Here is a 13,913-nt window from a genome sequence, read left to right as displayed (position 1 = left end):
ACCAGCGCCCAGCAGGGTAGGAAAGGGATGAAGGGGAAACTGCCAAGGACTCTCCTGTTGGCTTCCCTAGCTATACTTGCAGCAGAAGGGGATGGTGAAGATCAAGACCCAGGTGGGTGGAGATGACTGCCCCCCATGCACACATTACCTGGTGCCCCACCCGCTCAGCAACTGATTTCTTGGTAAGACTGAAGCATAAAGCCTGTACTGTCGATCCCTGCCCAGCTCAGAGCTGGGATATTTGGGTAGACCTCCTCTCTAGGACCCTCTCCTTTACACCTCAGCCTCCCACTGAGAGCATTAAGTGGGCGAATTTTGATGCCTCCCAGCTCTCCCAGCTCTTACGTCCTGCCCCTTGCTATTTTCTGTTCTTACCTCCTGCTCCTTGTTTTCTGTCCATAGTGGGTGGGGGAAACAGTAAGAGGAATGAGACGGTAGAGGGATTGGGATCTTGACCCCACCTTCAAGACCCTTCCCTTCTGCGGAGTCCGAGTTTGGTCCACAGGGAACATTTCAACCTCTAGTCTTTGCTCCCACCGGATTCCAGGTCCACATCCCAAAGGCTTCATCCTTGTCCCACTAGGATCCTCTCAGGACCTGGGATCCCTCATTTTTCCCTCCACATTCTGCCTCCCACACTTCTCCCTGGCTCCTTTGCACCCTCCACAAGCAAAGATGAATACCCCAGCAGTTGCAGCAAATGAGGGTGAACAGGGGCCCTGTAGAACCCCAGAAGTAGGACTTTCTAGCCATCCTCAATCAGGCACCCCAGGACCAGGCACTTAGCAGGAGATTTGCCAATTCCCAGGCCTCCTCCACCCCTGGACTCTAGCAGTGAGAGAGGACTTGGAGAATACCAGTTTTGACAGTACCCATTCCATACTGCAAGGCTGCAGAAGGTGGGCTTCTGGGCTGGAGCCTCATCTTCAGTCAGCATCCTCCTTAGCCTGCCTCTCCGGAGCCAAGAAGTCCCACCGGTACCCAGAGAGGCTCTAGGACACTTGGGAACCACATCAATATCTTTGCATGAGTTAGAAATAGGAACACTTTTCTTGGAGTGGATTTCAGCCTTGCACAGTGCACAACCCTGTCTTAACCCCTCCACCTCTCCAGCCTGGTTCAGGGACAGCCAGAATGGGAATAGTGGTGAGGGTGGGTGGCAGACTGGGAGGACAGGGGATGGGGAAGGATGGGAGAGGAATAGTTGTACAGGGAAGTAGCAGGGGGCTCAGAAACCCATCAGGGAAAGCCAGGACAGATTCTCAACATCTTTAGAGGCCTTCAGCAGTCCAGGCCACTACTAATTTGTGGGGACTGAATGAATGAGAAAAGGAAGGGAGGGAGAAGGATGAGAGGGAGAGAGAAGGCTGGAGGGGAGATGGGAGTCAGAGAGAAAAGCCTAGAATAGATGGTAAAGAGAGACCTAGAAGAGGGGGAGAGGACAGAGGAGGGGGTCACCCACCATAAGTTGCCAGGAGAGATGGCCCAGCACCAGGGCCTGAGGCTTGGGGGCCCTAGAAAGGCAGGAAATGGGCCAAAGCAAGAAGGAGACAGGGAAGGGGTTCAGGTCTCTAGGGAAGAGCAGAGAGTGGGAGAAGAGGAGGAGGGAGCAGGGGTGCGGGCAGAGATAAAGGGAGCAACGGCTGCAGGGCCGGGAGCACAGCGACAGGCGAGAGGGAGGGAAGCGGAAATTTAAAAGTGAAGATGCAGATAACGCAGCCTGGAGACGGGAACCCGGGTGGGGATAGAGGGAGGGAGGGGGAGGAGAGTGAGCGGCGAGTGGAGCGGGAGCAGACTGGAAGAAGGGCACTAGGGAGGGGGCTGTGGCTGCTGGGGTCCGAGGTGGGGCCAGGTACACCAGCCCCATCACTGTTTGCAGAGAATCAGGGAGGCGGAAAAGACACGCGCTCCCGGCCCCCATCAGGGCGCATGGCCCGGGCCCATCCCCCGCGCGTCTCCCCGGCTGCGGGGCGCGGGGGGCTGCCGGGTGCGCTTGGCTGTGGCGCGGCGCGTTGGAGACTTTATTGCGATGGGACGATAAGAGGGGCGGGGGCGGGGTCCTGGGGGCCGAAGCGGCAGCGCTTTAATTAAAACGGAAATTGCGGCCCCTGGCCGCGTGGGGACCAGAGGGTTCCAAGCGGCCCCTTAGCTGGAAGCGTTGCTCCAGGACCCCCCCGCCCCGCGCAACCCCGCCACGCCCGGACTGCCCCCTCCCGCCAGGCCCTGCTGGACCTGGCGCGTCTTCTCCTCCTTGTCACCCGCGGTCGCTTCGGGCGGGGATCGGTGCCACGGAGCGCAAAGCCTGCCTCGCCCCCCTTCCCCGTCCCCCCCATCTCCCACCGCCCAGTCCCCGGCAGCGATGAGACAGAGCGGCGCCTCCCAGCCCCTGCTGATCAACATGTACCTGCCAGGTACCAGGGACCAGCCGGGCGCTGGTGGCACCGGAACCTGGGGCGGGAAGTCTAGGCTCAGACATAGGAAGAGAGTGCTGGGGTCCAGGGGAAGGAGAAGTGTCCGGAGATTCGGGTTGCATGGAGGGCCGATTGTAATTTAGAGCACTGGGGAGACCTAAAGACAGATAGAGAGCTCTGGGTTTCAGTGCAGGGTCTAGAGGAGTTGAAATGAGCAGATTGGGAGCCTGGGGGCCAAAAGCCGGGACTCAGGGACCCGAAAGAGCCTGAGAGGGGAAGCAGGGGTCTCTGGCGTGGTGGAGGACTCTGTGGCCGAGCCGTACCAGAAGGCTGTGGTCCGCGGGCGTCGCCCCTGCGCTCTCACGGCTCCTCACCTTCCTGCTACTAGCTTCGGGCCGGCCCTCCAGGCGCCCTCCTCTTCTCTCCCCGCGCTCCAGCTCGGCTGGCGCAGTTCCCCGCTCGGCTTTATAAGGCTCCAGCCGGCCCCTTCGGAAAGCGGATTTCCTTTTTCCTGGACGCGTTTCCTGACTTGGGCTCTACGGAGGGGCTCCGCGCAGCGCGCCTGGACCAGGCTCCGGGAGGAGGAGCCGGGTGGCCCGGGCCCCCAGCCTCGCGCCTGGGGACCACAGCACCCCCCTTGAGCCTTGGCCCGGGGCCCTTTTGTCAAGCCCACAACTTCCGCCTGGGGTTCGCCTGATTCTTTTCGTCTGCTGCTTGCAGATCCCGTCGGAGACGGTCTCTTCAAGGAAGGGAAGAACCCGAGCTGGGGCCCGCTGAGCCCGGCGGTTCAGAAAGGTGAGCTGGGTGGCGCGCTGGGCGGCGGAGGCGAGGTTGGTTGGGGTCAGGGCACAGGCGGACAGAAGGCGGGAGCAGTGTGGACTCAGGGTTCACACTGAAGCCCGGAGTCCTGGCCTGGTTGTGGGGAGGCCTTGGGAAGACATTCACTTGGTTTTTGGCTCCTGCATCTTCTGAGCACCAGGAAAAGACTTGCAGGCCAAGGCAGGTGGAGAGGATCCCAGCCCCAGGCCCTTTTGCTGCTGAGTATGGTTTTCCAGGCTTTGGGGCAGGGGCTGGGACACTTAGCGTCCTTTCCCTGCTGGTAGTAGGAGTTCAAGGCCGCAGCACCAGCTGGCAATGGAACCGGGGGAATTATTCCCCAAACACAGTGGGCTTCCCAATCACTAGACCCTGGTCACTGCCACCTGCTTACCCTCCCGCGCTGACCTACGCTGGCTGATCTCTGCCGGCCAAGTCTGCCAGACGATTGCAATTGATTCCCAGGTTCACCACCAGCGCTCCACGGATAGACGATAAATTACCCTTTTGTTGGCTGGCTCTTCAAGCAGCGTCTCCCCACAGTCCCCATCTCAGTCGTTACCCTAGATCTCACCAAGAGACAGAAACCACAAAAACGAGGTTGGCGACTGTTTTATCCAGAAGGAAACTACGCCTAACAGGAACGGGCATCCAAACCGCTGAGGTTGCTCCACCTTTGGTGCCAGGTGCACCTTTGTACCCAAATCTTCCCTTGCTTCTGACCCTAAAACTTAACGCTGGGGACTAGGAACCAGGAAGCTCTTTGCTGGGCTGGCTTGAAGGGATTGGGATTGAAATCATGGGAGAGGGTAGCATCTGGATTCTAAGCCAGTGGCTGAAAAAGGAAGAGGGGTTCACCAGACTCTATTTGAGACAGTAAGCAGACCAATTCGAGGAAAATCCGTTTTATTCTAAAAAGGAGTGGGGGTAATTGTATCAGGAGTTTTCTCTGCCTGTCTGCTTGAGGCTACAAGACAGGGGAGCAGGAATCCTGGGACTCCACTCTCTCACCACTGGCATATCCTGGAAAAACCTCCTTGCTGCCTCCAGCAACCGCGAATTCGGAGGCATATCACACAAAGACAGGAGGAGGTTGGTAGCCAAGCACAACAGCTGCTCGGTCCGTTCCCCTCCTCAGAACTGTTCATCAGGCCCCGAGAACGATGGCACCTTCGTAGGCAGGGAATCCCGCCTGTTCCGAAAACAAGAGACCAAACTCTTAGGGTCAGCGCAGAGGCCTGCGCACCCAAAGGTGGCTAGGATGGGGAGCCCCTGAGAGCTTGCCCCTCCTGTCACCTATAGGGGGCCACTGTTCCTACTCCTGTCGGATGTGGTTACAAGGAAGCCAGCCACCACTCCACCTGTCCAACTACGTCTTTGGGGACTGGCTGGGCCTTGTCCAGCAGTGGTTGGGTCGTCCCGCTGCATGCCTGTCCCTTCCCATCTCTGGATGTGGTCCCGCTGGGATGGGGCAGTCCAATTATTCTGCCCAATGACGCCCTGTACGGTTGTGCGGCTTCTCCCTAAATAAGAGCGCCGGGCTGAGATGGCGAGTGGCGGCGGGTATCTGTCCTTGCTCGCCTTGGAAAGCCGAATGCCTTGGGGCGCCGCTGTGCTCACGTGGAGTAGGCGACGCTTCCCCTTTCCCCGTCAAGTTTCACAAAACCGTGCATCCGGCAAGCTACGTGCTCTTCAATGGAAGCCGCATTTCCATTGTGCAAAAGCGTGGTAAAGGCTAGAGACCACTCTGCTGATCAACCCCTCCCCGGCCGGCTGCTCCTGCCGAACTCAGCTGCACAATTTGACTTGCGCTTTTCCTCCCCCAGTGCCGGTTCCTGCCGGGGTGGGTCGGTTTCCTGTCTGCACTCTTTCCCAGTTCCCACCTCCCCGCTCCCACCTGTGGCTGACTACCCCCCTCCCCACAGGCAGCGGACAGATCCAGCTGTGGCAGTTTCTGCTGGAGCTGCTGGCTGACCGCGCGAACGCCGGTTGCATCGCGTGGGAGGGTGGTCACGGCGAGTTCAAGCTCACTGACCCGGACGAGGTGGCGCGGCGGTGGGGCGAGCGCAAGAGCAAGCCCAACATGAACTACGACAAGCTGAGCCGCGCCCTTCGCTACTACTACGACAAGAACATCATGAGTAAGGTGCACGGCAAGCGCTACGCCTACCGCTTCGACTTCCAGGGCCTGGCGCAGGCCTGCCAGCCACCGCCCGCGCACGCCCATGCCGCCGCCGCCGCTGCTGCTGCCGCCGCCGCCGCCCAAGACGGCGCGCTCTACAAGCTGCCCGCCGGCCTCGCCCCGTTGCCCTTCCCTGGCCTCTCCAAACTCAACCTCATGGCCGCCTCGGCCGGCGTCGCGCCCGCCGGCTTCTCCTACTGGCCAGGCCCGGGCCCCACCGCCACGGCTGCCGCCGCCACCGCAGCGCTCTACCCCAGTCCCAGCTTGCAGCCCCCGCCCGGGCCCTTCGGGGCAGTGGCCGCAGCCTCGCACTTGGGGGGCCATTACCACTAGACGGGGCGGTCGGGTGCCTGCGGCCTAGCCCGCAAGCCCAGAGTCTCACCCGATCCCATCTACATCCCGGGGAGGGGCCCGGGAGCCTCCCAATCGTCCTCTAACCAAGAGTTTACTCCACCTGCCGCACTTAGCCCCGGGGGACGGACCGGAGCTCCCTCAATCCGTGTCTGATACTAGATTTGTCCCCGTCCCACCCCGCAGTCCCCTGAGGAGGGCGATATGCGCCCTCTTTGACTTTTTTTCTTCTGGGTCTCCAGGTCCCGGAGGGGATTTGTGGACCTCTGCTGTCTCCCAACCACTCCGGTGCATTTCCGCCTGGCTCCTAGAAGCCCCATTCAATATCACATCTCTTCCCACTTTTGCTCTTCCCCAAGGAACTGCTCCCACCCCAGCACGTGGAGGCCTCTCACGGTCCTCCTTTCTGGGACCTGAGCAGATTTGGTGAAAGCCACCCTATCCCATGACACATGGCCCTCTTCCTCCTGTACTAACACTCGCAGGAGGGCCCAGTGTGTTTCTGACCCTTTTAGCCCCATTAAAGCTCCTGAGCTCTACGCTGCCTCCTCTCTCTGTTCTTTGCTGCACCGGAACCCGTGGTTAGGGGAAAGTAGGGAGAGGTTCATCTCGGGCCACAGCAGAGAACTGCCAAGGAAGAGGTCCCAAGAAGGAGGGTGGCGCGGGCTTGGGCGTCGCTGCAGGGAGCGAGGGGCCTGGAGAACGGGCTCAGCCCAAGGAGCCGCCTTGCCTCACACCCACCCTGCCAGGCGACCCCAGCTCACCTCACTCGGTCTTCCACTTGCCCTTCACCCCACCCTATCCATACTTCCGTCCTAGCAGACACCTGCACCCCACCCTCCCCATCTCACTCACCCTTTCACCCACCCCTCACCCGCCCCATCCCAATAGGCACCCCACCCCCACCCCACTCAAGCTTCCCCATCTCACCCACCCGTCCACCCGCCTCACTCGATCCGCCGATCCGACAGGATTCCGGACGATAAGCATTTTATCGATCTTTATCGATCCGACGAGCCTTTACTCGATCCGATCTTGATAGACGAGATTATCTTCTTTAATCGATCTCGACCTTGTCTTCACCCGACGATCCTGGTAATCGGCGATCCGACTTTATCTTCAATTTATCCGCGACGGTTCTCGACGACCTCGATCTCAACAGACCGACCGAATTCCTCCTCGATGACTCCACTTTCCGACCTAATCTCACTTTAATCGCATCCCATTGCATCTACTTCACCTCGACCTTTACCTCCCCATCTCACCCACCCTTCCACCCGCCCTTCACCCCATCCCATCCTAACAGGCACCCACATCACATCTTCCCCCCTCACCCATCCTTTCACCCGCCCCTCACCTCATCCCAACCTTCATCCCTTCTGGCTGAGCTTCACCCCACCTCAGCCTTCCCTCAGCCACTTTATTTCATCCCCTTCCCCAACCACCCTCCCCTCCTCATCCTACTCTCACTTAGACTTTCTCGCCGTATCCCTCACAAATCGCCCCCTCCCCCCAACATCTGTCGCCGTCTTTCTTCTGGCTCGGCCTCCTCATTTGCAGAAGAAGGGGTGTCTCCCACCCGGCTCCTGCGCTCGCGGCTCGCAGCCTCCACGCCGAGGCTCGTGGCTGCACCTCCTTCTTGCGGGCGGTGCGCGCCCTCTGCTGGTCGGAGGAGGGTACGCCGAGGGCTTTGTACCTAAGCCGGGGGGGATTTTCTGTGCCACGCGGTGCAAACCCATGTGCCTGGCCACACTGAGGACTGCAGGACCCAGTAGTCTCCAGATCTCCTTTGGCCTTCAGAGAGGAGGGTGAAAAGGGGAACTCTGCATCCCAGGTCTGACCTCTGGAAGCCCGGAAAGTGGGTCAAGTGGATTATTCTCCTGGCTGGGCCCCTTTCCTCACCCCAGAGGCCCTTCTGAATACTGCACCCGCCCACCAAGGCCACTGCCCCTTAACTCCTACCTTTTCCAAAACCTGTTGGCAGGAAAGCTGCCTTAAACGCCTTCGCTTAGAGGAAAACAGCACTGCGGAAGGTGCCTAAAGGGACAATCCCAACCTCAAGGCAACTGCTCCTCAAGGCAAGCCCCTGGCTCCCCTTTCCCCCGCTGCCCTGGCTGTTCTTTTCCACGCGCACATCTCTTCTTGGGCACAGGAAGGGGCAATGCAGGCGGGAGGCTGGGCAGTTGGAGGTGTGGGGTGGGCCTGATGCCCCTTCCCAAAGGATTTAGCCAGGGAAAGAGTCTTTATTCATTTCATTTTATTTTTCGCTTAATTTTTTTCTAGTTTTCCAAAGAACACACACTCAGCATAGAAAATTTGGAAACACACACCTGAGGCCTCCTCCATGAACTATCGGTTGGATGAAGCATGTAAAGAAGCGTGAAGGGGCCGGGCGCGGTGGCTCACGCCTGTAATCCCAGCACTTTGGGAGGCCAAGGCAGGCGGATCACGAGGTCAGGAGATCGAGACCATCCTGGCTAACACGGTGAAAACTCATCTCTACTAAAAATACAAAAAATTAGCCGAGCGTGGTGGCACATGCCTGTAGTCCCAGCTACTCGGGAGGCTGAGGCAGGAGAATCGCTTGAACCCGGGAGGCAGAAGTTGCAGTGAGCCGAGATGGCACCACTACACTCCTGCCTGGGCGACAGAGCAAGGCTTCATTTAAAAAAAAAAAAAAAGCCAAAACTATAGTCCTGTTACACGGACGCCACTGTTACTATTGATAATTTGTTGGTCAAAACGCTCCCTTTCTTTTCTCAATGCCATTGATTGATTGATTGATTGATTGAGGCAGGGTCTCTCTCTGTTGCCCAGGCTGCCAGGCCGGAGTGCAGTGGTGGGATTTCAGCTCACTGCAACCTCCACCTCCCGGGCTTCAGTGATCCTTCCACTTCAACTTCCTGAGAAACTGAGACTACAGGCATGTGCCACCATGCCCGGCTAATTTTTGTGTGTTTTATAGAGACAGGGTTTTGCCATGTTGCCCAGGCTGGTCTTGAACTCCTGGGCTCAAGCGATCCACCCACTTCGGCCTCCCAAAGTGCCTGGGATTACAGGCATGCGCCACGGTGCCTGGCCAATGCCTTTTAAAATTTGATAATACCCTGCTTTCGTAGCTGAATAGAAAAAAAGTATGTTCCAGGTCATTATGCCTGATACGCCTCACGGGGTGGGAGAGTGGGCTGGTGCATTTATCAAGCAGGTGAGCCAGTCTGACCTGGTGAGATCTTCTGTGACGTGCATGGTGGCAGTGGGGGAGGGGTGCAGCATCAGAGAGTCTCTTTACAGCCCTATTTGCAGGGGTCAGGAAGCTGGGAGGAAGAAGAAACATGCTGAGGAGATACAGCCAGGATCCAGAAAGATCTGGGCTGCTAAACATTGTGGGCTGAATGTAACAAAGTAAAATTTCTGTGTTTGTTGTTGTTGTTGCTACTTTTGTTTTTTTGAGATGGAGTCTCACTCTGTTGCCCAGGCTGGAGTGCAGTGATCTCGGCTCACTGCAACCTCTGCCTCCTGGGCTCAAGCGATTCTCCTGCCTCAGCCTCCCGAGAAACTGGGATTATAGGCGCTTGCCACCACACTCAGCTAATTTTTGTATTTTTAGTAGAGAAGGGGTTTCGTCATGTTGGCCAGGCTGGTCTCGAACTCCTGACCTCAAGTCATCCACCTGCCTTGGCCTCCCAAAGTGCTGGAATTACAGGTGTGAGCCACTGTGTCCAGCCACAAAGTAAAATTCCTTAGGAAGGACTGTGAGGCCCTGGTCTTACATCTTTAAATGAAACAACAGAAGTCAGAGTCTTGGCAAAGGTGGGGCTCAGCAGAGCCTGTGTGTAAATGAGTAATGTCCTAGCCAATACAACGCTAAATGGGAACCTGTAGGGTGAAGTGCAGAAAAATCACTGTAATCTGAGGATGAATTGATGGAGCTACGACACCTAAGATGAAGGAAGTGGTCCACTTGGTTTCGTAAGTCTGCCGCCAGGAACATTGTGCACAGTGTTGTTTTCAGGAGGAGACCAAGTGGAGGACACACAGTGTAGTAGACCCAGGAAGTGAAGAGGAAAAACGGTGGAAAGCCAACAACAATGTGAGATGTATCTGGAAAGTCAACTGGGAGAAAGGGGGATGGGAGCTGTCATCATTTATTCAAAACTCTGCCCTGAGAGAAAGGACTAGATGCATGTGACTAAGGGCAGTACTGGGACACGTGGTTGGAAGCTCCAGTAAAACAGATGTCTCCTTGATCTAATGAAGAGCCTCTGCCATGGAACATGTTGGGTGAGTTCACTGTCACCAGAGTGTTCAGCAGACCCTTCTGTGAGAAGCAGAGAAGGGACATGGACTAGGCGACTTCTCTAACCTTGAGACTCTTGGAATCCTGTGAAGGAGTCAATCAAGGGGGGATTTTAGTCATTGTTGGGCAGCTGGCTGGCTGAGATATTATTAGATTAAGGGATCTTCTTACCTATGAAATTGCATCCTTTTTTTTTTTTTTTTTTTTTGAGACGGAGTCTCGCTCTGTCGCCCAGACTGGAGTACAGTGGCCGGATCTCAGCTCACTGCAAGCTCCGCCTCCCGGGTTTACGCTATTCTCCTGCCTCAGCCTCCCGAGTAGCTGGGACTACAGGCGCCAGCCACCTCGCCCGGCTAGTTTTTTGTATTTTTTAGTAGAGACGGGGTTTCACCGTGTTAGCCAGGATGGTCTCGATCTCCTGACCTCGTGATCCGCCCGTCTCGGCCTCCCAAAGTGCTAGGATTACAGGCTTGAGCCACCGCGCCCGGCCGAAATTGCATCCTTAAAGCTCACCCCATGCCTCTGTTCTTTCCTGTCCACATAGCCAGTTTGGGAGGCTAAGATATAGAACTGGGAACCAGAAATTCTGAGTTCCATTTGCAGCTTGGTAACGAACCTGCTGTGTGACCTTCAGATAATCACTTCTCTTTTCTGGGGTTCCATTCTCATCTCATTAAAATAATAAGGCTGAACCAGAGATTTGCAAACTCTGCTCTGTGGAACTTTAAAGGTCACCTAGGTTCTCTCTGTTCAAAAAAAAAAGAAAGAAAAAAAGAAAAAGAAAGAGCTGGAAAACGTCTATCAAAGATGACCTACAAGGTCGAACCCAGCCTCAGAATACAGTAGATGGGAATCCTCTTCTCCAGATTATCTCAGCTCTGGGAGCCCCTGCCTCTGTGATGTCTCCAAGCTCTGAGTTACTGTGGTCTTGGCAGGACTGTACTCCACCCAATCCCTGAAGAAGTCATACTCTTACCACACTGAGCTTCCTGATGATCCAGGCCTGTTTTCATGGACTCTTAACCCCTTGGTCCTTGGCCCTCCAAGGTATTGATCCCACCATTGCTTTCCTCTCCCAATCCAGGGTCAAGCCCCTCTTGCATTTTCTGAAGTTCTGAGCCTTTTCTCTATCACCTCGTTCAAGTCGCTAGTGAAAGTATGGTTCACTCCTCTGCCGTATGCTTGCACTACAGTTTACAAAATGCTTTCACAACGTCAATCAGACCTCTTCAAGATTAGGAAGACAGGGCAGGTATTGCTTTATCTGCTGGGAGGATAAATAAACCAAGGCCCCAGATGTTAAATGACTTGGTTGAAGTCCCAGGGCTTGTTGTAAGACCTGTATCTTCTTATTCCTCTGCCAGACCCTTTCCCACTGCTCCCGGTGACCTTTCCACACTCCTGAGCAGTCACTGATCACTTTGTTTTTAGAATCTTTCCCATGCAGGATGACACAGACCCATATCTCCTCCAGTAACAGGCACTCTGTGCGACTAAGCTCCACGCTTTATCCCTTGCAGATGGAATTAGAAGCCCTGCTAACATGCAGCTTGAGGACATTCATGTCCAAACTGTTTGGGACCTGCACAGTCACAGTGCAATGATGCCACTGAAGGCACTGAGGCTCACAGAGCACTCTCTCATACGACAGCTCATGTGACCATAGACAGGCATCGTAATGGGCCACTGTGATGCACTTTTCTCAGAGCCTTCTGCTCTTCTGGCCTTCACCTTTCCTCTAATGTGTCTTTGAAATGCGCCAAAATGAACTTGTTTCTTGAGCTATTTATAATCCATGTCAAGTGGATCTGCTGATGATAAAAGTATGCTTTACCACTCACTGAATATGACTCTGCCAGGCTCCACCCTATGCTAATGCTTTACAGGTGGTGTTTCCTTTGACCTGGCTACAACCCTGCCAGATGGGGATGGTAACCTCTATTTTCAAATGAGGGAACCAAGGCTTGGAGAAATGAAGTGGCTGGGCCAGCCCATGACCTGACAACTGAAATCCTTACCACCCCACTAGATCTCTTCTTGCTGGCCTTCCTGGACAGCTTCTTCCTCATGTAAACATGATCTGCTTCTTACCCAGTACAGATGCACACCACCTACAATTGGTTATAAAGGACAAACTGACAGCTTGCCTTATGAGTGTCCTTGGTTAGGCCTCTGTTTGATAAGAAAGTACATTTTGTCCCTGATAAGAAATAGAGACTGTTTTGTTGCCCCAATGCCTTTTGCAGGCTTTCACTTTCCTAACTGAGGCACTACAGGCTTGGAGAGGATCACTGTACTCTGAGGTGGAGTGGGGCTCTGATTATATATTGACCTGAATGGTATTTCCTACTTCGGTTTGGTCAGCAGGATTTCTCTATGACACTCCTCCATCTTAGGATGACGCATGTCATGTCTAGAGGTGAATGGTTCAATGTCCCATTGACTGATGTTTCTTATTTCTTTTCTTTTCTTTGTTTAGAGATAGAATCTCACGCTGTTGCCCAGGCTGGAGGCCAGTGACATGATCATAGCTCACTGCAGCCTTGAACTCCTGGGCTCAAGAGATCTTCCCATCTCAGCCTCCCAAGTAGCTGAGACTATAAGCATGTACCATCATGCCCAGCTTGTTTTAATATTATTTTGCTTTTGTAGAGATAGGGGTCTCACTGTGTTGCCCAGGCTGGTCTCAAACTCCTGGCCGCAAATGATTCTCCCACCTTGGCCTCCCAAAGTGCTTGGATTACAGGCATGAGACACTGTGCCTGGATAATTTTTTTTTTTTTGAGACAGAGCCTTACTCTGTTGTCCAGGCTAGTGCTGTGGTGCAATCTTGGCTCACTGCAACCTCCACCTCCTGGGTTCAAGTGATTCTCCTGCCTCAGCCTCCCATGTAGCTGGGATTACAGGCACCCACCACCATGCCCGGTTAATTTTTGTATTTTTAGTAGAGACGGGTTTTCACCATGTTGGCCAGGCTTGTCTTGAACTCCTGACTTCAAGTGATCCTCCCACCTTGGCCTCCCAAAGTGCTGGGATTATAGCATGAGCCACTGCACCTGGCCCCAGTTGACTTTTTCTCTTTCTGAGAATTCTCTCCCACTGGATCCTGTTTGCTGTTTCTTTCCTAGTATACACTTCTTTGAAAACAAAAGGCAACATAGCTTAGTGGTTTGGGGCTTTGGGCTGGACTTCCAAGGTTTGAAAGCTCTGTTACTTGCAAGCTATGTAACGTTATTCAAGTTACTTCTTTGTGCTTCAATTACCTCATCTGTAAAATTGTAATATCCATTAAACCTACCTCATATAGTTGCTATAAAGATTACATAATGATTTAAATACCTTGCTACACATATCAGTGCTTTCTATTATTAAACAAGCAGACAAAACAATTCAAAACAAAGCAAGCACCTGCCTCCTCTCCCTCTCATCCCCATCAGATGCCCTCCACATGCCCTGGAAAGGAATCTGGGCTTACTTTTCCACAGCAGCCCAGTCCTTGTCCTGGGCCCACATGGTGAACTTCACCAAGAACAAGCCTCTTGACTGGCTATGGCTCCGCAACCACTAACACATGGGTTGGCCTCCTGTTCTCAGAACATGCTCCATTTCCTTATGAAGTAACAAAAGAATGTATTGAATTTCAAATTATAAGATCTCAGCTAGCTACTAGCTATGTGACTTTAGGAATATGTCTACACCATTCTGACACTTAGTTTTCTCCTCTAAAATGAAGATAATAGTAATGCTTACTTCCCATGATTCTTGTGTAGACTGTTACATGAAATTTGGAAGTGGGAAGTTTTCTTGTTACAGCAACTAACATTACCATAACTAATACCCATATTACATTTGATCT

General features: G+C 54.4%; 1 protein-coding gene and 1 long non-coding RNA gene across 2 annotated transcripts; one reads left to right on the top strand and one right to left on the bottom strand.

Moving 5' to 3' along the window:
* Positions 1 to 1,772: 1,772 nt before the first annotated feature.
* Positions 1,773 to 6,298, top strand: FEV (FEV transcription factor, ETS family member). Its single transcript, XM_003907969.2, has 3 exons — positions 1,773 to 2,411; positions 3,132 to 3,206; positions 5,153 to 6,298. Exons 1-3 carry the CDS (start codon positions 2,360 to 2,362, stop codon positions 5,740 to 5,742), a joined length of 717 nt encoding a protein of 238 aa, XP_003908018.1. The 5' UTR covers positions 1,773 to 2,359; the 3' UTR covers positions 5,743 to 6,298.
* Positions 6,299 to 9,889: 3,591 nt separating this feature from the next.
* LOC103876541 lies at positions 9,890 to 12,589 on the bottom strand. The gene is made up of 2 exons (XR_635807.3): positions 11,034 to 12,589; positions 9,890 to 10,141 (listed from the first exon to the last, which is right to left on the bottom strand). It is a non-coding gene; the product is annotated as an uncharacterized LOC103876541 (long non-coding RNA).
* Positions 12,590 to 13,913: the final 1,324 nt, after the last annotated feature.

The sequence above is a fragment of the Papio anubis genome, chromosome 10, assembly GCF_008728515.1.
Source record: "Papio anubis isolate 15944 chromosome 10, Panubis1.0, whole genome shotgun sequence".
NCBI classification, from domain to species: Eukaryota; Metazoa; Chordata; class Mammalia; order Primates; family Cercopithecidae; genus Papio; species Papio anubis.
This window is presented reverse-complemented; position numbering and strand designations above follow the sequence as displayed.

What these genes read in the sequence shown, in the direction of transcription:
- FEV (XM_003907969.2), top strand. Translation starts at nt 2,360, where the DNA reads ATGAGACAGAGCGGCGCCTCCCAGCCCCTGCTGATCAACATGTACCTG. An exon ending in GATCAACATGTACCTGCCAG is followed by an intron (nt 2,412 to 3,131) that starts GTACCAGGGACC and finishes TGCTGCTTGCAG; the next exon opens with ATCCCGTCGGAGACGGTCTC. An exon ending in GAGCCCGGCGGTTCAGAAAG is followed by an intron (nt 3,207 to 5,152) that starts GTGAGCTGGGTG and finishes CCCTCCCCACAG; the next exon opens with GCAGCGGACAGATCCAGCTG.